Source organism: Schistocerca americana, chromosome 3, assembly GCF_021461395.2.
Source record: "Schistocerca americana isolate TAMUIC-IGC-003095 chromosome 3, iqSchAmer2.1, whole genome shotgun sequence".
NCBI lineage: Eukaryota > Metazoa > Arthropoda > Insecta > Orthoptera > Acrididae > Schistocerca > Schistocerca americana.
This window is the reverse complement of record NC_060121.1, coordinates 570,195,889-570,222,495: the sequence shown is the minus strand read 5'-3', so window position 1 is coordinate 570,222,495 and position 26,607 is coordinate 570,195,889. Positions and strand designations below refer to the sequence as shown.

At 38.8% G+C, this 26,607-nt stretch overlaps 1 protein-coding gene across 1 annotated transcript in view; it reads left to right on the top strand.

Moving 5' to 3' along the window:
* LOC124606228 (lateral signaling target protein 2 homolog) overlaps window positions 1–26,607 on the top strand; it is a 321,923-nt gene that overhangs the window by 261,927 nt on the left and 33,389 nt on the right. Inside the window, exons 4-7 of the mRNA XM_047138204.1 lie at window positions 2,768–3,078; window positions 4,747–4,918; window positions 5,001–6,853; window positions 23,569–23,649. Of these exons, the coding sequence (XP_046994160.1) occupies window positions 2,768–3,078; window positions 4,747–4,918; window positions 5,001–6,853; window positions 23,569–23,649 (2,417 nt within the window). The remainder of the gene's footprint in view (window positions 1–2,767; window positions 3,079–4,746; window positions 4,919–5,000; window positions 6,854–23,568; window positions 23,650–26,607) is intronic.

Below are 26,607 nucleotides of genomic sequence, written 5' to 3'. Positions count from 1 at the left end.
ACAATTCAGAAGGAATAGTGAAGCAAATAATTGCAACACCAGAAGAAAAAAAAAGATGTAAAAAGAATCTCTCATTTTTCTTGTAAGTGGCCAGCATGTAGCCGCATTTACATATGGATGTGTAATATGAATGTGAAATGACTTACTTGACATCGTTAAGAGTAATCGTACCAATGAGTCATGGTACATAAAGCAAACTAACAAATGGATCAGGAAACAAACTAGAATGTGAGACATACTTATGGCTGTAATAAAAACGAAATGGCTGTGGGTAGTGTGTGAAGCCATTTGAATGGATCATAGGTGAGTGAAAGAGATAAGAAAAGACAAAGATGATGGTGTAACAGAAGAGAAAATTGGCAGAAGTAGCATCGATGTGTAGCACTGAAAATCATCGAAAATTTTAAAGGCAGCAGTTGATGTTGAATGGCTAGTTGTGATAGTGAAGACACATCAGATCAAGAGAAGTGTTGTTTGACATTGTAATGCGTTACTTTGGATGTAAACAAAGCAAATTTTTCTATGGCTAACGTTCTGCAGGTTTTGCTTAAACGTTAATTACACAGTTTGGCTTCAAATCTCTCGCCCACCGTTACTTCTAACAAGTGAGAGATACAACTAACAGTCAATAGGAAATTTGTGTTTGGAAAATAACTCTCTATGGAAGCACTTCAGATTACAATGAACAGATTGATGCCTACATATGTACTTTCTTAAATTCTAGTAGTTAATCCAAACCAGCCACCTGTTAAAGTTCCATTTAAGGGAAGTGCCACAGGTACACATTGTATGAATCACGAAGATGAATTATGGGCGTTCGTGAGTGTGCGTAAGTGGATAAAATGTAATTCACTTGTTTGTGCAAAGAGACAGCTCAAAGTATACATAGAAAAAATGCAAGAAAAAGAAAGTCAATTTCCTGAGTTGGTATCTATATGTGGCATCTGTCTGTGTTCTTATAATTAATCACCCTTTTTGCTGTAAGAAATGTCAAGAGTTGCATGAATTATTCGCTATTGACAAAGAGTGGTGGTGTTCAACTGATTTTGTGTTTTCATACTCCATATCAAGGTCAGACAAACATTATCACTACAAATAACATGTAGGAAAATAATTTGCCTTCATGTGACGCACATACCTCATCTTTGAAGGTATATAGAGAGACAACCAAAATCTTTCAGTGAATCATTTGACAACCATGATGAAACTGTGCTAACCTCAGTTCATGGGTCTCTCCATATTTACCTGTTGGCAACATTGCGAATGACCTATGTAGGAAAGACTGCACTCTCTTGCAGCAAATAGACTACTACCTGCCGCAGTGTGAGCATTGGAGTCTGTGTACAGTTGTCGGACATGTTATGTGAAATAACTAGTGGGGCAACAGTGATATATGTGATAGTAGTTACTTACCTTGTTGTTCTGCAGACTAATAAAGGGACTTATTTTTCAGTGAGGTGTAACATTTTTAAGTACCTACAAACCAAATTACTGCCAGAAGTGATTTATTTTAATAATCATAATGTTGACACCATGTGTTACAGTCTTTCATGTAGTTTGAAACATTTCATTCTAATGAGGTCTTAGACACGACTAACTCGTATCTAATACCCATCTTCTAGTGTTCTTAAAAGTCCACTTCCTGTATTACAGGCACTGCCTGTCTGTGTGGCTCTTCCAGCAATGTGTCTAAAAGCATGGTATTGCTCACTGACAAAGATGAGAAATGCCGCCTTTGATGTCCTCGCAGTTTGGAAGCACTCGTATATGTGAAATGTGCCCTCTGAAGAATTTCTCAGAAATATAGATAGTACTCAAAAAAATTGGCTGCTGTGGCATACCAACCAAATAGCAATAGTAAATTAAATCTCTCTGTTTCATTACAGAACATGGTATTGTGTGTATAATTGTAGTGAACAGTATTGTGCACTAGAGCACACTCACCAACACCGTGGCAGTACCTTGGTGCCAGCTTCCGATTAGCGTTACTTCATCCTGCCTCAAACACTTCTGAACTTCTTAGGTCAGAATTTCATGTACTGTGTGCACTTGGCTCTAGGTAATCACCTGGCAAAACTAAAGTTCCTTATTGCCTAGTTCTTCATGATATATATAACCCCCCCCCTCCCCCCCCCCCCTAAATTCATATTTGGTGGGTTATGTTACCACTTTTCCAACTTCCTAATTTACTTCCTATCTTCATTTATAGTATATTATGTTGTACCTGTCTTTTTGTTCCTTCACTCCAGTATCGTTTTCTTCTTTCTTTATGTATCAGCTTTGTCTCATCTGCACTTCTTTTCCAAGTGTCTGCATCTTTTACACTTAAAAGTGAGTACTACTTTCTCTGTCATTTCAGACTTTTAATGTTTAAGTATCTTGTGTATTATTGTTTTTGTAGGTTCTCTTGACCTGTTGCGTTTTCTTTGACTTCCAGACAAAGGGACTTTAATATACAGGTGTTATAAAGTGCCATTCCCTTCATCCCTCTCCTGATATTCTGCCCAATGATATGCTCCTAAAATCCAAAAGTTAATAAGTCTTCTAACTTTTGTATGTCTCTGTCCTTGTGCTGCTGACTGGTAAGTGAATGTTTTCTCTCTTATTCATTTCTGATTATTTGTTAGTTATTTAGATATTTTATTTGCTGAAGAAGTGTTGATTTTCACAAAGATTTGTGGCAGGCTTGAGTTGTAATGTAATAATTGTAATTTTTATTCCAATAAATACATTTTTAATGAAAATTGGTTTGTTGTCTTGTTTACAGTGTCTTGCTGCTGGTTCTAGTATTATGAATCGGGAGAGTGAAAGTGCAGCTATGAGACCACTTGCTAAGGCACTAACGAAGGCCTTAGAAAATGTAAGGAATCTTCTGCGTGAACAGTGCTTGCGTGGAGGAACGAGTGGAAGTGGTGGTGAGGCCTTTGGGGAGAGACTTCAAGAGGCTCTCAAGATATTTGACAGGCTGTTTGCCGAGTTTGAGTTGTGCTATGTGAGTGCTCTGGTTCCTGTCAAGACCCCACGTGAATATGAGCTGCAGCAGCTTGTTGTTGTACTCTTCTCCGAGACACTGCAACGGTAGTGAATAGTTGTTCATTTAATTTGGTTTTCAAATTGTCACTTGTTATACTACCATCTCTTTGTTTGGGGGTAGGGAAAGGTGATTCTTTTCCTCGATATTTTCATCGAGGATAGCTTGTAGTACACATTGTCTTCTGTCTTGTTGAGCTGTACATCTCCATGTAAATAAACTGTTTAGATTTTTATGTAACTCACACACTGATTTCTTAACTCGACAAAAAGCGAGATGCTGTGACTGCTTTATGGACTATCACAAACACATTGTGTATATTCATACAGTGACAGTAAGACAATGCTGTATAAGTTGTACATTTTTCCTGTAATGCACTTTGTCCTAATGGCTTACAGTTTTTCTTTGTGAACTGTAATCACTTCTGTTACCTACAACTGCATTTTTCAGTGGTGTTGATTTGATTGCATTTCTTTAAATACATCATCTGACAAAAAAACATAAGCATGTAAAGGAGAGGAAGAAGTCAAACTAACTTATGGAGTTGAGAGGCTATGTGATTATATTTCAGATGAACAATGAAACTGCAATACAATCATGTTAGTGGGTTGTTGCACAACATTAGGCCTGGATTTTGTTGGAAAGGGTGTCACGCAGATGTTGTGTCGTCACCTAAGTGATTTGGCCCACAGCTATTGTAACTGTGTCTCAGATTATTTCATGATGCACGTATATGTGAATGGCTGTTTTTCTGTTGAAAGATCGTACCAGGATGCTGTATGATGAGATTTAAGACATGAGAATGCAGGATTACATCACATACCTCTTTATCACCAGAGTTCCCTGTCCCTCTCAAACATTGTCAGTGTGTGTACTCTCCTCCTGGTGCTACCGTTCTCAAGGCAGTGGTGTTTTGAGGTAGTATGAAACAGGTTTATAACTGAAACTGCTGTGAACCCACTCATCAGCAATCAGTGTTCCCTGGTGTCACTCCAAATGCAGACTTCTGTGCTATGGAGTTATGAGCTTCTTATGCAAGTTTGGTAATTTAGTAGTCCACTTTCTTCCTGTCTCTGGTCAGTGGGGTGGGCCATCGTGGGGTGTTTGAGTTCCCGTAACTGGTACTCCGATTGCAGGTGTGCTGATGTGAAGGAGGTACAATGTGCTTGGCACACAGTATGGTTGACCACAACTTTGATGGCATGTGTGATTTACCTCAGGTTCCCATTCACTGTCATAAGGCTGCTGTCAGATATGTATACCCTAGATCACTGGATACTGCACAATTTGACCACCCAGCCAAGGTGGTCCCACATTGATCCCTTTTCAAATACACTCAAAAGCTAGAAACATTTCCTCACATGACATGTGGCATTCTCTGTTGTCCTCCACACTGTTAACTAACCACATGACTCACTACTCACTGATTATTTATTTAGTCAGACCTCAGGAGGGAATAACGCTAATGCTTTCTGGTGATCACCCTAACTGTTGTGCCTGTATTGGACCGCTTTTTCTAAGTGCTTCACTATTTTTGTCAGACATGTTATTGAGGAATACACAAAGAAATGAAATGTGACTATTGTTTATATTCTAAACTTGACTTCGCATTATTGTAACAACTGTTCTTAGGAGTGCTCTAGTTAATATTAAACAAGATCTAGAAATGGATTTTGCATGTACAGTGAACTAAAAAGGCAAACATCATGTTCCAGGGCCCTAAACATGAAACTTTTAACTCAGGAAATGGTGGATGACTATGACCCAGCACTCATGTTTACAATTCCGAGGCTAGCAATTGTTAGTGGTCTTCTTATTTTCCCTGATGGTCCTCTCTGCTTGGATAAAACACCAGCAGATATGTCTGAAATGTTCAGACCATTTAGAGTAAGTATATACTTACTTCTTAGATTATTATTTTTAAATAATTACAGTTGTGTGCTTTATTTTTTGTTTTGTATTTTTCTAGACCTTGCTCTACAAGATAAGAGAACTGCTATGGACACTTAACAAAAAGGAACTCTACACTTTGGAGAAGTTGCTCTGCTCTGCTGAAGAGCCCAGTGATTTCTGTACTGCAAATGGTGGTCAGAGCCTGGAGTCCCAGATTACACCAGAAGAATTAGAATCAAACAATCTTTCTGATCTTCCTGCAAAATACCCAACAGTTCCTGATCTAGATGACTTTGTTAAGCGTTTTTATATTGATTATCCTAGTTGCAAACAGTTTGTATCAGATTTCTACAGTTCTACAGCATCTGGACTAAATGAAAGGCTGGCAGCATCTGAAAATTGTGTTGTCGGTAACTGGGAAAACCAAGATGAAAGTGAAGATGACACTGAATGGGTTACTGAATCCTCAGAGGGAGAAACAGTAGTGACTGAAGTATGTTATGGTGAAAATGGTGCCGTAACTCAGGGTGAAACCAGCGGGAGGATGTCTGCCAGCATTGCAAATATGGCAGAGCATCTAAATTCAGTGTCAGATTCTTCCAGACAACCCAAAAAACATTTCCAACCAGTGAATGGTGCTCCTTCGGATGAGTCTGACGCGTCCACTGTTTGTGGGGCATTAGAACAATTGACAGTTGTCAGTACACTTCCGTTTCCCTCTTCAACTCTTATAGCATCAGACTTTACGGTTCAAGATGATGACAACTTAATATTTCATTCGAGGCACCGTTCAGCGGAAACTGAGGAAAGTATTAAGAATACTGCCAAACATCTTGGACACATCAGTGCTTGTGCCAGTACTGCTGAAGGAAGAGTTGGGCTCTCAAATAGTACTTCAGATAGACACAGGTGGGCACTGCAAAGAACTGGTTCTATGGATGATCACCAGGGATCTTCTGCGAGTGGTTCTCAGGAGGTCCTCTCACCAGCTAGTGTGACAGTGAGCAGAATACATGGTGAAGAAGAAGCAAGCACACAGTCACCAATAGACTCAGGAGTTGGTACAGTAGTAAGCTGCAGTGATACAGGAAGTCTTTCCGACAGGTCTCCAGACACTCCTGCAGCAGCAGAGCAGAGGGTCCAGCCTGAGCAAGAGAGCAGTGAACAGCAGCAGTGGCATTTGGAAACAATCCCGTGTACGTGTACCCTTAGCTCCCGGACAGTTTTGCATTCCCCACAGGGTGTGACACAAAGTGCAGTTGACACAAATGTTGACTCTGTAGTTAATATTAAGGATGCAGGTGAGCTGAGAATAAAAATTTTGAATATTCCTGCTAATGAGCATAAAATAAATAATGTGACAGAAAGTGATATTTTAAATAATCTGGATTACCAGAGTACTGTGCGTGCAGCAACTACTTGTTTATCTCCTTCCTATAACTATGTTGATAATGTTCCTAATGCTCATGCCACAAGTGAACATTTATCAGAGAGCAGCACTTTTCATAGACATGATAGGTGTGTTTTGAGAACTGTAAGTGATTTGCAAGGTGCTAGTGCATCAACAGAAGATCTTTCTAGAAATGAAGACCAGGATGGAAGGGAAAAGTGGGTCGGTGTAGCTACAGGAGACGGTCAGTGTTCCCTTTGTAGTGGAAATGAAGTTCGTATTCAAAATCAGACAAGGGTTCTCTTACTCAGCTCAGAATTGGACTATGCAGGAAATTGGGATTATCTCAGGAGGCAAAATTCCTCTGAGGTTGCTAGTTCTTCTGGATTAAAGCCAGAGGCCTCATCTGTGCCTGAGCGGAAAAAAGCGACTGGAACACGATGGAGAGGGAAGAGGAGAGGATTGTCTCCTGGAAGTCAACGCGTGGGAAAGAAGGAGATGTCTACACCTCCGATGGCTGTTCCAATACAGTCATCAAGGTAAACAGCCAGTAAAAATGCATCTTTAAAATCTCTCTCTCTCTCTCTCTCTCTCTCTCTCTCTCTCTCTCTCTCTCTCTCTCACACACACACACACACACACACACACACACACACACACACTCATATGCGCGCGCGCGCGCCCACACACACACGCGCGCACACACACACACACACACACACACACACACACACACACAGAGAGAGAGAGAGAGAGAGAGAGAGAGAGAGAGAGAGAGAGAGAGAGAGAGAATGTGTTAAAAAAAATTCAGTTGAATCTTCATTAGAGTGATAAACAAGGATATTGTTACTTGAGATTCCTCACCTCTACTCTCATTAAGTACAGCTGTCATAAATCTGGAGGTTGCTTTGAACACCAGTGTTCGCTAGGCGTGGTCCTATTGGAGGTGGTACGCCCATGCCTTCCTCTGAATTTTGAACTTATTCAGTTACAGTTATAGGGAGAGGTCTGAAGTGACTTCCGAACCATAGTGTGGCTCAGCATTTTTCACTTCAACAAAATTGCCAGATGTGAAAGAAACGATAAGTTTAAGATGAAATTCTTAGGATTGGCTGGGAATCAAGTCTGTGAACTTTGGATCTATAGCCCGGAAACTTACTAGTGAGCCATTGAAACACAACTATCCTCATTACTTTTGCATTTTCTTAAAAACTCATATGTTCATCAGTCCTACTCTTGTGTTTCTGTATGGGTAGCCGTCTTGAATAGCATCAACTATGTAATTAAAGGTTCTGTGTTAAATATCAAAGTTAATTGTATGGCGTATGACCTGAAATGGGGAAAATTAGAAGTTTGGTTTGCTAGAAATATTCAGTTCCATTTTAATTTAGAGAGTACTGTTGAAAGTAGACTAAAATATAGCATTTTTTCCTCCTCTTTGTCCTTCCTTCTCCTCAGCCACCCCAGCTATTACATTCCACATATACATCCACATACAGACTTCTTAAACTTCTGTCAAGAGTATAACACAGGGTACATCCCTTTCCATTCATTGTTCAGTGGGGGAAGAATCTTTACTATGCCTAAGCAAGTGATACGTAGGGAACTGTAGTATACACCTGGCTTCTTCACATAATACTGGCTCTTATAATTTTATATGTGGTGATAGTTGGCGATTTCCTTCTAGTGTCTGGCAGTACAGCTTTTTCAGTTTTTATGTGATGCTTTCCAATGAGTCGGAGAAACATTTGACCATTCATGTTGTCCTTCATTGTCACTTTCGGTCACCCCTGTTAGTTCTGTTTGGCATGAGTCCCACACACTTGAACAATATTTTAAAATGGGTCACAGAAATGCATTATAAGTAATCTCCTTTATAGAGTGGGTGCATTTTTCAACTACTAAGGAACTAAATTCTGCCAACTGCTTCCAATACAATTAGACTTATGTAATAATTTAACTTTATAGCCCAAGAACTGTTACATTCAGTTATTTGTAGTAATAGTGGTGGTGGTTGTGGTTGTTGTTGTTGTTGTCGTCGTTGTTGTTTTATTCATCTTTAGACCAGTTTTACAAGGATATTGAATTTGTCATGACATTTTAGCAAAAAATATTACATACATATAAGCATTTGCATATTTAGAGGTTTGTTTTGAAAATGATGGAAAGGTCATGGTTTAACAGAGTCCAATTGTGGCTCACTGATATTGTAGTCATAAGATATTACATTCTGCAGTTTCGGTAGTGCACAATTATCAATTTCTAGCTCCCAGTCTTTGCACCACTTTGAAATGTTATTTAAGATCTGACTGGCTATTTGTGCAGATTTTTTCAGGTAGGTATTCATTATGGGTAACTGTATCATCCACTAAAATTCTGAGGTTGTTAATAACACTGTCTTATAGGAGATTAGTATGCAACAGATAGGGTCCCATCACATTTCCATAGAGCATGTTACTTACACATTTGTCAATGACCATCCATCTAAAATAATGTGCACATTGCCCCTACCAAGAAATATTCATTCAAGAGAAAAATCTGTTTGCTACCGCATATGATCCTACTTCATATAAAAATTAATACAGTCATAGAGGATGAAAGACTTAAATCCCATACCCATGCGAACTTCCATTGAGAAAGTTGAGTATGTTGAGAGAACTGCCAATTCCTTTGTCCATTTAATGCAGACTGAGGGGAATGAAATTTGACAAATTTACTAATTATTGTGGACACAATAATCTTGCACTTTCCCCACACCATTCAGAATTTGTTGAGAGTGCGTTTCTCAAAGTCTAAAAGTTTAGTCAAACTCTCTGACTTTTGGATCAAGAAAAAAGGAAAAAGTCACAGTGTCACTAAACATTCATTAAAAGTTAAACTATATTTCAGATAGGAATATGATTTAGAAAACTGCCTTCCAATTGCTAAAGTCTCTGGGAATGACAAATGTCATGGCTTGCACACAGTTTCAACATGTAATACTGTTGGTGGTGGTGGTGGTGGTGGTGGTGGTGGTGAAGGCTTTGCCATAATTTTAAAGAATTTCAACAGAATATTGGATTTTATGAGAACAGCTTTTGTTACAAAGGTGATCGGATAGCTGTAAGGAAACCTTATACATTATGGGAATGGATGAGTAATTGGAAAATAAAAAAAGATTACAGACCTGTTGAACCATGCCCTCATCAAGGAACAAAGTGAATTGTACTCTGCACGGTTTTTCTGTATTTAGCTTCATTCTAAACACTGTCTCTGTTTTTACTTTTGGTGGCTTATACAATTTCTTCAGCATTCAAGAGTAGTAAGTGATGGTATTGTTCGTACCTTCTGTCAATAAAAATGTGATATCTGCTGTTAGACCGTACCAGACAAACACAAAACATGATACTTTTTTCTTCAGGTGCCATTAGTCACTATGCTTCAGCTGACATTTACAGCCTGGAACAGCGCGATCGCTACGGTCGCAGGTTTGAATCCTGTCTCGGGCATGGATGTGTGTGATGATGTCCCTAGGTTAGTTAGGTTTAAGTAGTTCTAAGTTCTAGGGGACTGATGACCTTAGAAGTTATGTCCCATAGTGCTCAGAGCCATTTGAACCATTTGACATTTACATGATTATGATGTCGGCCTTAGTTTCTAATGAGTCTAGTCAGATAGGAAGAAAGTTGCTGCAGCTCTCCCAGTACAAGGCTAATGAGGCCCAGCAGCATTTGAGTAAGATCTGGTATTCAAAAGTCAGGAAAGTGAGAAGTGTTTTTAGTTTTCTGATTGTGTGAATAATGTATTTAGTTTTATTATAGGGACTTTGGATTTTAGTATTTTTTTTTAAAAGTTTGGTTTGTTTGTTATGTATGTCATTCGTACACTAGAACTGCATGTCCTCAGGAAACATAATGGCTGTAGTTTCCTCTTGCTTTCAGCCATTCACAGTACCAACACAGGAGGTCACGTTGGGTGATTTTACAAGACCAGATCAGTACATCATCCACACTGTTGCCCTGCAACTACTGAAAAGGCTGCTGCCCCTCTTCAGCAACCAAAAGTTTGTCTGGCTTCTCAACAGATAGCTCTCTATTGTGGTTGCACCCAAGGTACAACTATCTATATCACTGAGGCATGCAGCCACCTCACCAGTGGCAAGGTCCGTGGTCTGTGGTCCGTGATCCATGGGTCACAACTTGACTAAAAGAAGGGATCAGTTGATAGGACACATTCTGAGACATCAAGGAGTTGTCAGTTTAGTAATTGAGGGAAGTATGTGGGGGAGAAAAATTGTAGAGGGAGACCATGAGATGAATACAGCAAGCAGGTTTGTAAGGCTGTAGGTTGCAGTAGTTATTGGATATTGAGACACTTGAACATGATAGAGTAGCATGGTGAGCTGAATCAAAACAGTCTTCAGTCTGAAGAGAACAACACGACATATGTATTGATGTGGACATATGTGAAGTGATGGCAAACTGTTCAGTTAATCGCAAATCATTATACTTATTTCTAAATAGTTCAGCTGTAAAATTGGCTTTCAGTTACAGATATGGGGAAGATTTCTTTACATATAGTCATTACAGTAGCATAAAAATGTTGTGAATGTGTGTCTCATGTTGTGTGTAATAACAAGTTTAGAGTGACCGAGAGACCTTCCCCATTCAGAATCTTTGACTATAGTTCCTGAGTAGTGGGTAGTATATGCAGGGATATTCAGAGATATATATATATTGTTATTGAACCTTGAAATCAAAATCTAAATAGGTGCCCACCTGCTTAAGTTTTTTGCTATTTTGGGATGGTATACCTAGCACAAGGCCAACCCATATACCCTCAGTGATGAAAAGTATCTGGACACCTGGCTGAAAGTGACTTAAAAGTTCATGGCACCCTCCATCGGTAAAGGTGGAATTCAGTATGGTGTTGGCCCACCATTAACCTTGATGACAGCTTCCACTCTCACAGGCATACGTTCAATCAGGTGCTGGAAGGTTTCTTGGGGAATGGCATCCCATTTTTCACGGAGTGCTGTACTGAGGAGAGGTATCAATGTTGGTCGATAAGGCCAGGCACGCAATCGGCATTCCAAAACATCCCAAAGGCGTTCTGTAGGATTCAGGTCAGGACTGTGTGCAGGCCAGTCCATTACAGGGATGTTATTGTCATGTAACCACTCCACCACAGGCTGTGCATTATGAACAGGTGCTCGATCATGTTGAAAGATGCAATTGCCATCCCCTAATTGCTCTTCAACAGTTGGAAGCAAGAAGGTACTTAAAACATCAATGTAAGCCTGTGCTGTGATAGTGCCGCACAAAACAACAAGGGGTGCAGAGCCCCACCTTGAAAAACACGACCACACCGAACCACCACCACCTCCGAATTTTACTGTTGACACTACACGCTGGCAGATGACGTTCACCAGGCTTCACCTTACCCACACCCTGCCACTGGATCGCCACATTGTGTACAGTGATTCGTCACTCCACACAACATTTTTCCACTGATCAATCGTCCAATGTTTATGCTCCTTACACCAAGCGAGGCATCGTTTGGCATTTACCAGCACGATGTATGGCTTATGAGCAGCCGCTTGACCATGAAATCCAAGTTTTCTCACCTCCCACCTAACTGTCATAGTTGAAGTGGATCCTGATGCAGTTTGGAATTCCTGTATGATGGTCTGTATAGATGTCTGTCTATACACATTACAACCCTCTTCAACTGTCGGTGGTCTCTGTGAGTCAACAGACGAGGTCGGCCTGTATATTTTTGTGCTGTATGTGTCCTTTCATGTTTCCACTTCACTATCACATTGAAAACAGTACACCCAGGGATGTTTAGAAGTTTGGAAATCTCACATACAGATGTATGACAGAAGTGACATCCAATCGCCTGACCACGTTCAAAGTCTGTGGGTTCCACGGAGCGCCCTATTCTGCTCTCTCACAATGTCTAATGAGTACTTAGGTCGCTGATATGGAATTCCTGGCAGTAGGTGCGGCACAATGCACCTAATATGAAAAATGTATGTTTTGGGGGGTGTCTGGATACTTTTGATCACATAGTGTAGGTTTATTCATTACTTTGTTTATCTGTTGAGTGCATCATAAGAGTGCATTTAGACTAATGCAAGTTAACATATATATATATATATATATATCATATGAAGAGTGCACAAAAGTTTTAAGTGAATTTTTATTTGCATGTGGTTGACCTGTCTCAAATCCTGAATCACCTCATTCCAAGTAGGCAGAAAAATTCTACATTTTAGAACTAGCTCAATGGTTGCTTTTATCTGCCACTGTTAACGGTCAGCAAACTCTGTTCCACGTGTGTTTTGAATTTTGCCTTTCTGTTCTTATTCCAATGAGAAACAAGGACTGTGTGGAGTATTATTGCACATTTCCTTGATTGTTCTTAGTTCCACAGACTACAAAGACAGACTGAAACAGGATAGATTTCGGTTGCTATCAAAATTGGAGAAGGAAGGGAAACGTAGGGTGCAGTAGAATAATGTTGAGAAACTTACAGATAAACTAGGCGAAAAACAGAACAGGGTAAGGAGAGTTCTGCTGCTAGGTAGCAGTAATGGGAGGGTTGTAGGTCAGCAGCTACAAGAAAAATTAGGTGCATAGTACTAGGTCACAAGTTTTGCGAAACCAAATGCTAGTCTGTCAGGTAATGTAAACATGTAGAAGGATTTCAATAAGGAGTATCAGATGTAGCTAGTTGGGGAGCTGTAAACAACCTAGCTAAAAACAAAAAATACAATATTAGGGGTGACCTGGACAAAACAGCAGCAGCTACCAAGTAAACAAATGTTGGTTTTTGGAGTTTCTGTGGCACAATGAACATGCCTGGGTTAACTCTGCTATTAAGTGAGTAATCATAGAACTGAGAGGGCTGCTTCAGAAAGCTGCAAAATCTCAGTTGATGCTGTTCCATTAGTTACTGTAGAAAGATACGGATATATATCTTGCGGCCTACACCTGAATAAGAGGGCTAAGGACAAGTTAGAGGATCTATCAGCAGAAAACAGGAAAAGGACCACCAGCACATGAAGGCAAATCCTTGTGGTTATTGGGGTCAGGTGATATACATCAGCATTGGTCAAATTCAGACAGACAGCATGAAAGGAAATTGAATTGACAGACTATCAGTTCATCTTTTAATAATAGAGGGAAAAGTGAAACCGTCTTGCTTCATCAGAATATAAGGGTGTTGAAAAATAAAGTAAATGAGTTGTCAATTCGTTTGCAAAATCTTAGTAGTTGGAAAGAGTGATGATGTCATTTGTCTATCTGAATACCATAAAACTACAGGGGTAGAAAATCTTATTGGAAGTGGTTATAAGTGAGGTGTGTCTTCATGCAGATCCAGTCTGGATAAAGGAGTTGTCACATTCATAGGAAAGAGATGTTGTTGTCTTCAGACGAGAGACTGGTTGGATGCAAGTCTCCATGCTGCTCTATCATTTGCAAGCTTCTTCATCTCCCAGTGCCTTTTGCAATCTACATCCTTCTGAATCTGTTTAGTGTATTCATCTCTTGGTCTCCCTATACGATTTTTACCCTCCACGCTGCCCTCCAGTACTAAATTGGTAATCCCTTGATGCCTCAGAATATGCTCCACGCTGCCCTCCAATACTAAATTGGTGATTCCTTGATGCCTCAGAATATGCCCTACCAACCGATCGCTTCTTCTAGTCAAGTTGTGCCACAAATTTCTCTTCTCTCCAATTCTATTCAATACCTTCTCATTAGTTATGTGATATACCCATCTACTCTTCAGCATTCTTCTGTAACACCACATTTCGAAAGCTTCTATTCTCTTCTTGTCTAAACTATTTATCATCCACGTTTCACTTACCATTGGCAGTCTACATTTTATATACTCTCTACTTCGACCATCATCAGTTATTTTGGTCCTCAAATAGCGATACTCATTTACTACTTGAAGCGTCTCATTTCCTAATCTAATTCCCGCAGCATCATCCGATTTTATTCGACTACATTCCATTAACCTTGTTTTGCTTTTGTTGATGTTCATCTTATATCCTCCTTTCAAGACACTATCCATTCCGTTCAGCTGCTCTTCCAGGTCCTTTGCTGCCTCTGACAGAATTACAATGTCATCGGCAAACCTCACAGTTTTTATTTCTTCTCCATGGATTTTAATTCCTGCTCCGAATATTTCTCTTGTTTCCTTTACTGCTTGCTCAATATTTTTGATTGAATAACATCGGGGAGAGGCTACAACCCTCACTCACTCCCTTCCCATCCACTGCTTCCCTTTCATGTCCCTCGACTCTTATAACTGCCATCTGGTTTCTGTACAAATTGTAAATAGTCTTTCGCTCCTAGTATTTTACTCCTGCCACCTTCAGAATTTGAAAAAGAGTATTCCAGTCCACATTGTCAAAAGCTTTCTCTAAGTCTACAAATGCTAGAAACATAGGTTTGCCTTTCCTTAATCTATTTTCTAAGATAAGTCGTAAGGTCAGTATTGCCTCACGTGTTCCAACATTTCAACAGAATCCAAACTGATCTTCCCCGAGGTCGACTTTTACCAGTTTTTCCATTCACCTGTAAAGAATTTGTGTTAGTATTTTGCAGCCATGGCTTATTAAACTGATAGTTAGGGAATTTTCGTATCTGCCAACACCTGCTTTCTTTGGGATTGGAATTATTATATTCTTCGTGAAGTCTGAGGGTATTTTGCCTGCCTCATACATCTTGCTTTCTAGATGGTAGAGTTTTGTTAACACTTGGATCTCCCAAGGCTGTCAGTAGTTCTAAAGGGATGTTGTCTACTCCCGGGGCATTGTTTTGACTTAGGTCTTTCAGTGCTCTGTCAAACTCTTCATGCAGTATCATATCTCCTATTTCATTGTCATCTACATTCTCTTCCATTTCTGTAATATTGTCCTCAAGAACATCGCCCTTCTATAGAACCTCTATATACTCCTTCCACCTTTCTGCTCTCCCCTCTTTGCTTAGAACTGGGTTTCCATCTGAGCTCTCGATATTCATACAAGTGGTTCTCTTTTCTCCAAAGATCTCTCTATTTTTCCTGTAGGCGGTATCTATCTTACCCCTAGTGATATATGCATCTACATCCTTGCATTTGTCCTCTAGCCATCCCTGCTTAGCCATTTTGTGCTTCCTGTTGATCTCATTTTTGAGACGTTTGTATTCCTTTTTGCGTGCTTCATTTACTGAATTTTTATAGTTTCTCCTTTCATCAATTAAATTCAGTATTTCCTCTGTTACCCAAGGATTTGTAATAGCCCTTATCTTTTTACCTACTTGATTGTCTACTGCCTTCACTGTTTCATCTCTCAAAGCTACCCATTCTTCTTCTTTTGTATTTCTTTGCCCTGTTCTTGTCAATCATCTCTAATGCTCTCCCTGAAACTCTCTAAAACCTGTGGTTCTTTCTGTTTATCCAGGTCCCATCTCCTTAAATTCCCACCTTTTCACAGTTTCTTCAATTTTAATCTACAGTTCATAACCAATAGATTGTGGTCAGAGTCCACATCTGCCCCTGGAAATGTCTTACAATTTAAAACACGGTTCCTAAATTTCTGTCATACCATTATATAATCCATCTGACACCTTCCAGTGTCTCCAGGCCTGTTCCATGTATACAACCTTCTTTCATGATTCTTGAACCATGTGTCTTAATAATTTCTTTTATTTCATCATACATTTCATCAATCTCTTCATCATCTGCGGAGCTAGTTGGCATATAAACTTGTACTACTGTGGGCTACTAATACTTGTTGGGCTTTGTGTCTTATCTTGGCTACAATAGTGCGTTCACTATGCTGTTCGTGGTAACTTACCTGTAGACCTACGTTTTATTCATTATTAAATCTACTCCTGCATTACCCATATTTGATCTTGTAATAACCCTGTATTCACCTGACCAGAAGTCTTGCTCCTCCTGCCACCGAACTTCACTAATTCTCACTATATCTAACGTACCCTATCCATTTCCTTTTTTAAATTTGCAACCTACCCGCCTGATTAAGGGATCTGACATTCCATACTCCGATATGTAGAACACCAGTTTTCTTTCTCCTGATAATGACATCCTCCTGAGTAGTCCCTGACTGGAGATCAAAATGGGGGACTGTTTTACCTCCGGAATATTTTACCCAAGAGGACACCATCATCATTTAACCATACAGTAAAGCTGCATGCCCTCAGGAAAAATTACGGCTGTGGTTTTCCCTTGCTTTCAGCCGTTCACAGTACCAGCAGAGCAAGGCCATTTTGGTTAATGTTACAAGGCCAGATCAGTCAATCATCCAGACTGTTGCCCCTGCAACCAATGAAAAGGCTGCTGCCCCTCTTCAGGAACCACATATTTGTCTGGGCTCTCAACAGATACCCCTCCGTTGTGGTTGCACCTACGGTACGGCTACCTGTATTGCTGAGGCACGTAAGTCTCCCCACCAAGGGCAAGGTCCATCGTTCATGGGGAGGATAAAGAACAAAATGCTTACACTTCCCAATAGGAATTCACAAGCATAAAGAACAACATGCTTATAAATTCCGGTTGGGAAGTGTAATGTTTGTAATTCTTGCAGTAAACTGATCTCCACTGGATAAGTGAAAAATTTGACGATTTATTGTGCTGTCTGTCAGACAGAAGGAAGGGATTATTAATTTGTGGTTATTTTAATGTAAAATTCTGGAAGGAATCTAACGGCAAACATGATTTAGAAATTCTTTGAGCCATTTACAGTTTGGTATTAGTCTTAAATTTCGCAACCAGAGTTGCTGAAGATAGCAGTGCTCTTACAGATAATAAGTTAGATGCATGTGTATCCAGTGGTAAACAGATTGTTTGATCATGATGGTAAGTCAGTCACTTTATATAACTTCGCTTCATGTACTGTATGGAAACAGGAAACAGTGAGACAAAACTACTGAAGATTTTAAGAAAAGCTTGAAACAAGTTGACTGAGGTAAAGTTTACTGAGATGAAGTTTACAATGAACCTAATGCCAACCCTTAATTAAAGTATTTCTTAAGGACTTTGTATCCATTCTTGAAAGTATTTTTCCCAAAAAGATAATTAAATGTAATACTGGTAAGTCATTAAAGAAACTTTGGATCACTACTGGTATTAGTCTCTTTGAAATGAAGAAAGGATTTGTACAAAATAGACAAGCTAGTAATGACCCAGATACACTTTCTTATTATAAACAGTACTCCAACATATGTAGAAAAGTTGTATAAAGATTCAGGGGTGTGCACATCTTGTCTGGAATTGACAGATGATATAATAAAACCAATATGGAATATTGTTAAAAGAGAGACTTGAAATAAAGCCATAGAAGATGAGATTATTTCCGTTAAAGAGACTGGGAGCACTGTAAAAGAAAGTTCATGTGCAACAGCTATTTTTTATCATTGCTGATAGCTTTTAAAAATGGGCGAGAAAATTGGTGCAAATAATTCAGATGAGAAAACAAAACCGTACATTGAAAAAGAAATACAGATGACATTTAGTGAATTAAAACCTAAACTCACATCCTCATCTGAAATAAGACAGATCATCACCGGGTCGGACATTTTCTCCACTCAGGGACTGGGTGTTGTGTTGTCCTAATCATCATTATTTCATCCCCATCGATGCGCAAGTCGCCGAAGTGGTGTCAAATCGAAAGACTTGCACCATGCGGGCGGTCTAACCGACAGAGGCCCTCGTCACACGGCATTATTATAGGACTCTAAAAAGTAAGTCAGTATGGGGTGGATGATATCTCCAACAAGACACTAAAAAGTTGTGGCTGTGTAATACGTAACATTTGGAGTCAATTTCGTAATACATTATCAACTGCTCGCTTGATGAAAGATCCATACCCAAAGATTGGAAAGTTGCACAGGTAACACCAATATTCAAGAAAGACGATGGGAGTAATTCCTAAATTACAGGCCCATCTCGTTATCGTTGATATGCAGCAGGATTTTGGAACATACATTGTGTTGGAACATTATGAATTATCTGGAAGACAACGGAGTTGACAAACAGTCAACATGGATTTAGAAAACATCATTTTTGCGAAACACAACTAGCTCTTTACTCACATGAAGTGTTGAGTGCTATTGGCAAGGTATTTCAAATTGATTTCATATTTTTAGATTCGCAGAAGGCTTTTGACACTGTAGTTCACAAGTGGCTTGTAACCAAATTACTTACTTACAGACTGTTGTCTCAGGTATGTGACTGAATTCAGAGAGGCAACAGATTGTAGTAATTGACAGAAAGTCATAAAGTAGAATGGAAGTGATTTCTGGCGTATGCGAAGGTAGTGTTACAGGCCCTCTGCTGTTCCTTATCTATGTAAGTGATAAAGAGACAATCTGAGCAGTCATCTTAGGTTGTTTGCAAATGATGCTGTTGTTTATTGTGTGGTAAAGTCATTAGAAGACCAAAACAAGTTGCAAAACGAGTTAGAAAAGATATCTGTTTGGTGCAAAAATTGGCAATTGACCCTAAATAATGAAAAGGTATCCACATGAGTGTGAAAAGGAATCCATTAAACTCCAGTTATTTGATAAATCAATCAAATTTAAAGGCTGTAAATTCAATGAAATACCTAGGAATTAACATTTACAAACAAATTAAATTGGAAAGAACACACAGAAAAAGTTGTGGGGAAGGCAAACCAAAGACTGCCATTTATTGGAGAACATGCAGAAGATGCAACAGGTCTACTAAAGAGACTGCCTGCATGATGCTTGTTCATCCTGTTTTGGGATATTGTCACCTAGTGAGGCATCCTTACCAGGTAGGGTCACTGGAGTACATCGAGAAGTAGGGGAGAGAGAGTCACAGACATGATACAAGATCTGGGGTGGACATCATTAAAACAAACGCATTTCTCTGGTGGGATCTTCTCACAAAATTTCAATCACCAAATTCTCCTCCAAAGGCAGAAATATTTTGTTGATGCCAACCTACATAGGGAGAAATGATCATAATAAAATAAGGGAAATCAGAGCTCGCTTGGAAAGGTACAGGTGTTGGTTTTTTCCGCACGGTGTTAGTGTGGAATAATAGTTGACAAGCCCTGTGCTAGGCACTTAAATGTGATTGCAGTGTGTCCATGTAGGCATAGATGTAGATCATTAACTGCAGGTGTTTTCCCAGAGGGACAGTCCCTAGAGGGACTGAAATAGGCCATATTCGCTGTAAAAAGGATACCTCCACAGAGGTCAATAACTGCTGCCCAGCTTTTCTCCTTACATCATTTTCTAAAATTTTCAACTTAATATAACAGGAATAATAATAAACAGGGTAGAAAATTGTAAGCTTTCAGGTGTGCATGTTGATGAAAACCTAAATTGGAGAAACCTTACATTTGATCAGCTATAATGTTTAGGTTTGTCTACTTTTGCCATAAAAATAACTGGCAACTTTGGGGATATAGAAGTTAGTAAGTTAACATATTTTCATCCATTGATGTTTATAGGATAATATCTTGGATAAATCCTCACTTAGGCAAAAACTATTCATTGGACAAAAGAAAGTAATTAGAATTGTGTGTGAAGTTTAAGCATGTACATCTTGCAAGTATCTCTTTAAACACATGGGCCTATTAACCATAGCCTCACATGATACTTATTCACTTACAGAATTTATCAACAATCCATCTAAGTTGGAAAGTAACAGAGATATTTGCAAGTACAGCACGAGAAGGAAAAAGATCTACATTCACCTTTAATGAATTTAAGTTTGGTACAGAAAGGGATGAAACATTCAGTTACAAAACTCTTTGATGACCTACCCTTGGAAATAAAATGTCTGACATGTAGTAGAAGTATTTCGAAATGTAGATACAAAGATGTTTCTCCCAGACAACTCCTATTCCAGAGAGGAATTCTTGAGTATAGATAGTCATTAAGAGAAACCTGTAAATGGCCAATGTGTAGCCATATAAATATTACTTTTGTTTTTAGACAGGCACAGTTAAAAGACACTAATTGTGCCTATCTGCAACATAATGTGTCTTCTTTAAGGTAAGTATCAATCTGTCTTTTCCTAAATTGTTGATTTTCCTGCCTGGGGTTTGGATTGTTTTATTTTTTTTTTATTTTGTTGTGTATAATTGGTCAGTGTTTTTCTGTTGACACATTTTACATCATAACATTTATTTTGTATTTGATCTATATAACAAGTAACTAGCTAACTATCTAAAACAGTTTCTCAGAAACAAGTATCACACAGAAGCAACAAATGCAACCTTGAAAAAGAAATAACTTGGTTTCATCTGCACTTACAACAGGAACACTGTGAATATAAATCACAAAAATGAAACAGGGCCCCTGAATTAATGAAGCTAAATTGACTGTTTCATATGTCACTGTACTGTTAGCAGCGCGACAAGATGTATAATAGGTAACAGAGGTCTAAATGTGTGTTAATGGGGTAATTGGTTATATTTATGTTGACGAAACACTTAATCTCAGGAAGAAGAGAGAAGAATTTATAGAAATGAAGAAAAATTACAACTGTTGTAAATTACAGAATTTTCAGAAAAATTTGAATGGAACCAGGGGGGACTTTAATGATTTGGAATGATTTTGTGTCGCTTACAAACTTTACAGCAGACTGGTGAAATTTATGTAGCGGAACAGTAGTTTAGACATGGGGTTCATGTTTTGAAATGAGTGTGGTAACACTGCAGTGAAGCCACTGTACTTACATTCTAGAGGAGAAGGACTTCAATTCCGATTTTGCTGTCCAGATTTAGATGTGTGGTTTCTCTGCAGTCATTAAGTTATATATCAGAATGTTACTTTGAAAAGAATGGAGCTGATTTATTGCCCCATCCTTATCCTATCCCTTTTATTCTGTTTCTCTATTGTCCTCATCATTGATGTGACTTTAAACATTAATCTTCCTCCTTTCCCTGTATTTACAAGGGATGCTGTTAAGACAGGCCTGTCCAACCATAGTTCAAGTTTTTCTGTTGTTAAGAGTCTTCATTGTTTAGCTTCCTTTGCCAGCCTCATTTGATGGAGCAAGTACTCTATATCCAATGACCTCGGTAAATTGTACATTAAACTTGAACAAAAGGAACTATTGAACACATTAATAATTACTTAAAATTTATGTACACGTATTTATAGTGGTAAAGTATCATTCCTTTCCTTTGATATAAATGGAAACACGAGCATGTTAGATCTCTCTTCTCTTTAATGAATGTATTGATAAATGTGTAAATAATTAAGCAGCCCATTTATTTGAAGTGCTTTTCATATAGAGTATGACGGTTGAATGAAAAGTAATGCCTCCACCTTCATTAATTGGGTTTGGATGGGAATATTTTAATAAATCCAATGCAGAAATAATCCTTAGAATGTTATCTTAATTAACAATATTCACTTTTCCACATAATCACCAGCCAATTGGATACATTTCTGCCAACAATGAAAAAGTTCTCTGAAGCCATTACAGAAGAAGTCGACACTCTGCTTCTGCAACTACAGTCTCGCAGTTCTCTCAGCGTCTTCATCAATACATAAAGATGTCCCCGCAGATTGTTTTTCATTATCGAGAATAGATGGAAGTCGGGCAGTGCTAAATCTGGACTGTATAGAGGATGCCGTATGGTGGTGAGTTTCAGTCTCCGAAGTTCTGCTCTGGTGGCATGTGAAGTGTGTGGTTTGGCATTGTCATGCACAGGAAAACATTTCCCTTTTCCTTTTGGACCCTTGTTAGCCGTCGTTTCAGAGTTTGCAGTGTTGTGATGTAACGCTCTGAATTTATTGTTGTTCCATGATCAAGGAAATCAACATGGATAACACCATCTGCGTCCCAGAACACTGTGGCCATGATTCTTCCAGCTGAGGGCTGCGTCGCGTTTTGAATTTCTTTTTCTGGGTCGAGTCTGTGTGTTGATATTCCATAGATTGATGCTTCGTCTCCAGGTTGTAATGGTGTACCCACACTTTATCTCCTGTCACAATTGAGTGGAGAAAGGTGTCACCTTCATTCTCATAACATGAGAGGAGTTCCTGGCAAATTTCAGGTCTGCATTTTCATTTCAGGAAATAGCATCCAGGGTACTCATTGTGTACATATCTTGCGATAGCCAAGCAAACCAATAATGTGACCCACACATTCTTGTGAAATGCCGATTGTGCTTGCAGTTTCTCTCTGAGTGATATGACGATTGTCCTGAATCAGCCCGTCAACATTTTGCTTGTGAAACTTGGTGATAGCTGTTGCAGGATGTTCAACTTTTTGTTCGTCACACAGGTCAGATGTTCCCGCCCCAACGTCTTTAAACTTACTCTCCCAACGATGCACAGTCACCATAAACTGCTTTTATTCTCTGATGAATCTCCTTTGGGGTGACACCTTCTGCTGTCAAGAATTCAATGTTGCTTAAATCACATTGACCGACCATCTGTGCAGGGTTCCATACTTTACACTGTGACAACACAACCGCTCAATGCTAAGGCTTTCCGCCAACTAGAGCTGTAGAGAAGAGGCTATGGAACAAGCCAGTACCTGCCACATACCAATGCTGCCAACTGTTGAAGAGTTATGAAGGTGGAGGCACTACTTTTCAGTCAACCCACATACATATTTTAAAGATGGTGATACATGTTGATAGTGACAGGGTTTTGGCATTGTGTTATGATTTCTTCAGTTGGAATTTACCTGTGCCACTGAAGTTAGAGGGATAGCTGTGAGTCTGCAAACAATGTCTTGGCAATCAAGGTAATCCATTTGGTGGGGGTTGTTCATTATGCATAAAAGACACTTTCACTTTAAGCATACTATGCGGAAGTACCAGAGAAATGAAATTAAATTGGTCACCCTCAACATTGAATGGGGGAAAGCAGTTTTATTACAGTATTTAATCTATGTAAGATTCCATCATTGCTGTTGTTGGCACTCATACATTGATCTTATATAACTTGTTTAATACATGTTTTCTGTTTTTATCACTTTAAGTGGCTTTGTGTTTCATTAAATATCCATTCAGTTCTTTGATACAACACATAGAAATTTTGAATAAACCTCAGTATCTTTTTTCCTTGCTGTCATTATATCAGTCTGATTTACATTATTAAAAAGTTTTTCCACTTCTTAGTACACATTAATTATAATAAATTACTGATTCAATCTATATTATTACAAGAGCACAGGAACTGGGAAACACATTAAAGTGAATGTTTCTACATTTTTATGACCTTGTTGCCAGTTGACTGAAGCATTAATTTCTGTTCAGGAACTTGGAGGTGCCAGTAGCAGGCAGCTACTCATCTACTTGTTCCAGTTGTCCCAGCTCCGTCACAGTCAGCTCAGACAGGTGAATGTCAATATATTTGTCCGTGAATTTTGGATGGTTTTTACCAGATTTTTTGTCAAGGCTCCTAAGCTAATCAGACCTGCTTAAATTTTGGAAAATTTATGTATGTGCATCAGCTGTCATTTGTCATCTTTATATGAAATGTGTTTTCTATGAATTTGAGCTCAAGTAAACTAGTAAATTTTGATTCTCATTTGACAAAATAGATAATATTGTGGAAAAAAGCTATAACTGGTGAAGAATAACCTAGAGTTTTAGCTGATAGTGACTTTAAAGAAGAATAAAATTAAAAGCTTTTAGTCCTGCCCTTCTTCAGGAGATGCTGTGCCTTTCTGTCCCTTGTTTCTTTAGTTTCCCACTATGTCCTCTTTTTTGCTGCCATAGAAAACATGTTTTATTATGTAGCTAACTATTACTCAGGTTTGTCAGTCAGAAGATATTAATTTTGTATGCCATAGTTTTGTTCAAAATCCTCCCACTTATTCCGTGGCTGACCTTATTGAAATGCATTTTAAATTTTCTTAAATATCAATTACTGTGTAGTTACAGTCTTTAGTTCATTTTAGTGATACAAGCAGGATATGGAAGGACTGCTCGTGTTGTTTACATTTACATAATCCAAAATCCACAATGTCTGAAGAAACAGTATTTGGAGACTTGAATGATGTCTCTGCATTCCAAATTGAAATCTGGTTCTTGGAATTGTGTAAAGAGGTATGAAAAGTATTGTCAGCATTTTCCTCAATGTGCATTGCAGATTTAGATTTGCCATAGTTTCCCTAGATTTCTTAAGATGAAAGCTAGGATGATTGCTTTGGAAATGGCAAGACCAATTTCCTTTCCCCATCTTTTCCAGTCTGAGTATTTGCTCACTCTCAAATGATGAGGTACTCCATTAATATTTCAGTTCAGACTTTAAGTGAAATTTTATGAAAAATGCATTTTGGAAGTAGATTGCAATTTTCCAAAATACTACCACTGTAATAATCTCTCCTTACCTCACCTGTGAAAGTGTCTACATGTAACTGCTCAAATTTTGTGCCTCCAAAGACTATTGCTCCGAGCTATTACAAAGCTCGCTTCAGCTGTGCTTCATTAGTCCTGTAGTAAACGGTTGTAAACTCTACAGTTTATCGGAATGCATAACTTAAAGTTTTCCTAAAATGAGACCTGTTACTGGTTTCTGGAATTTGTTTTATTTCGTCTGGATGATTAAAAGTCTCATGTCAAGTCATGTCAATCAGTTTGTTAATATTCAACAGTAACAATTTGGATACATCCACAGTAAAACACAAAGCAACTTAAACAAGTTGTTACTTACATATAGTCACTGAATTTCATTTAGTCCTTCAGTATATCCAAATTCAGTCTTTCCTGAAACACCATGCCTTAGGCCAGGGGTTTAAGAACCACCTAGGGAAACTTTTCAGCTCCTTCTTCTCTTTACCTATGAAAGAAAATCTGCCCACAGACTTGTAGTGTAGCACGTTTCTTTGATGGGAGTGGCTTAATGTGTGTTTAACATCTGGCTTCTCCTCGATTACTTCAAATTCACCTTACTTTTAATAGCAGCCCAAGCACTGCCACCTGCAACAGCCTTGTACATGTTACATAATCTTTGGCTTTATCATGGCAAAATTTCTGTACACAAATCTTGCTGCACTTCTTCATATGTCTTCCAGGCCCGAATCCAGATAAGATGGTTATGAGTCCCATACAGAACAGCAGTACTCAAGATGAGCTCTTACCAAGGACCAGTATGCCTTTTGCTTCCCCTTCCTTGAACAAACCTTCAAGATTCTCATCACTTGGAAGCTGACCCTGTTTGCCTTGGAAACTGTGCCTATCACATGAACACACCAGCATAATTTGCTATCAAATATCACTCGTAGATACTTAAAATTAGTTGACATAGAGAATGAATATTCCCGTACCTTTAGCTCAACTGTCATTTTGCATTTTCTGGAACAGAAACTGACAAACTGAATCTTGATTCCATTGGTACTTATTCTGTTTGTTTACCTGCTTCTCTGTTGTTGCAAGGCTATTGAGTCTCTCAGTCCTGTAAGTGGCTAATTCTGTGATATACTACCAGATCATCTGCAAAGATTCTGATATTAGAGTGATTTGTGTGTCCATGTCATGAACAGCAGTCACAGCAAATGTTCATGTGGCATCTCCAAAAATTCCTCCTCTTTCTCTGAGACATCTTTCCGTACTGTTACCCTCTGGATTCTGCCCTGCAGAAACACCTTTATCCAAGCCATACTCTGCTTCCATCCCAGCAGTTTGTAATTTATGTAATGAGACCCCATTATGGAGTTCATCAAATGCATTGATGGGTCTAAAATCGTGCAGTTTAGTAGCCCCCCCCCCCCCCCTCCACACACACACACACACACACACACACACACACACACACACACACACACACACACACACACAAAACCCTCATGTAATGTGTTGCATCATTTATGTCAAGAAATCCTAATCCCTGTGGCAAAGCAGGTTACTTATTCCATATGAATATATTTTCTTGTATTGAGTGATGGGTGACAGAGAAATAAAAAGGTTTAAAAAGTGGGGAAATATTGAATTTGTGTGGTTATTTAGACCCATAGCTTTTGGGAAATATCAATCCACACTAGTAAAAAAAAATGAACATTTGATTATCTTTCCACTTTGAAGTTCAGCTTTCATTACAGCTGTAATGTCACATACAGCAACATTAAACCCACGTAGTCATCCTAATATTATATTTATTGGCTGTTGTCAACAAATTGAGACTGACTGACTGCACTCCCAATTTATCTTCACTTCATGTCCTCCTCTTCTTTCACAGCTCCAAGCAAAGAATATTGCCTTTCCCACACAAAAAATTCTAAACCTTGACAGTTTCACTGTTAGTGAAAGTCATATCATAGCTGTGTTCTTTACCATTTTTACACATTATAGAAG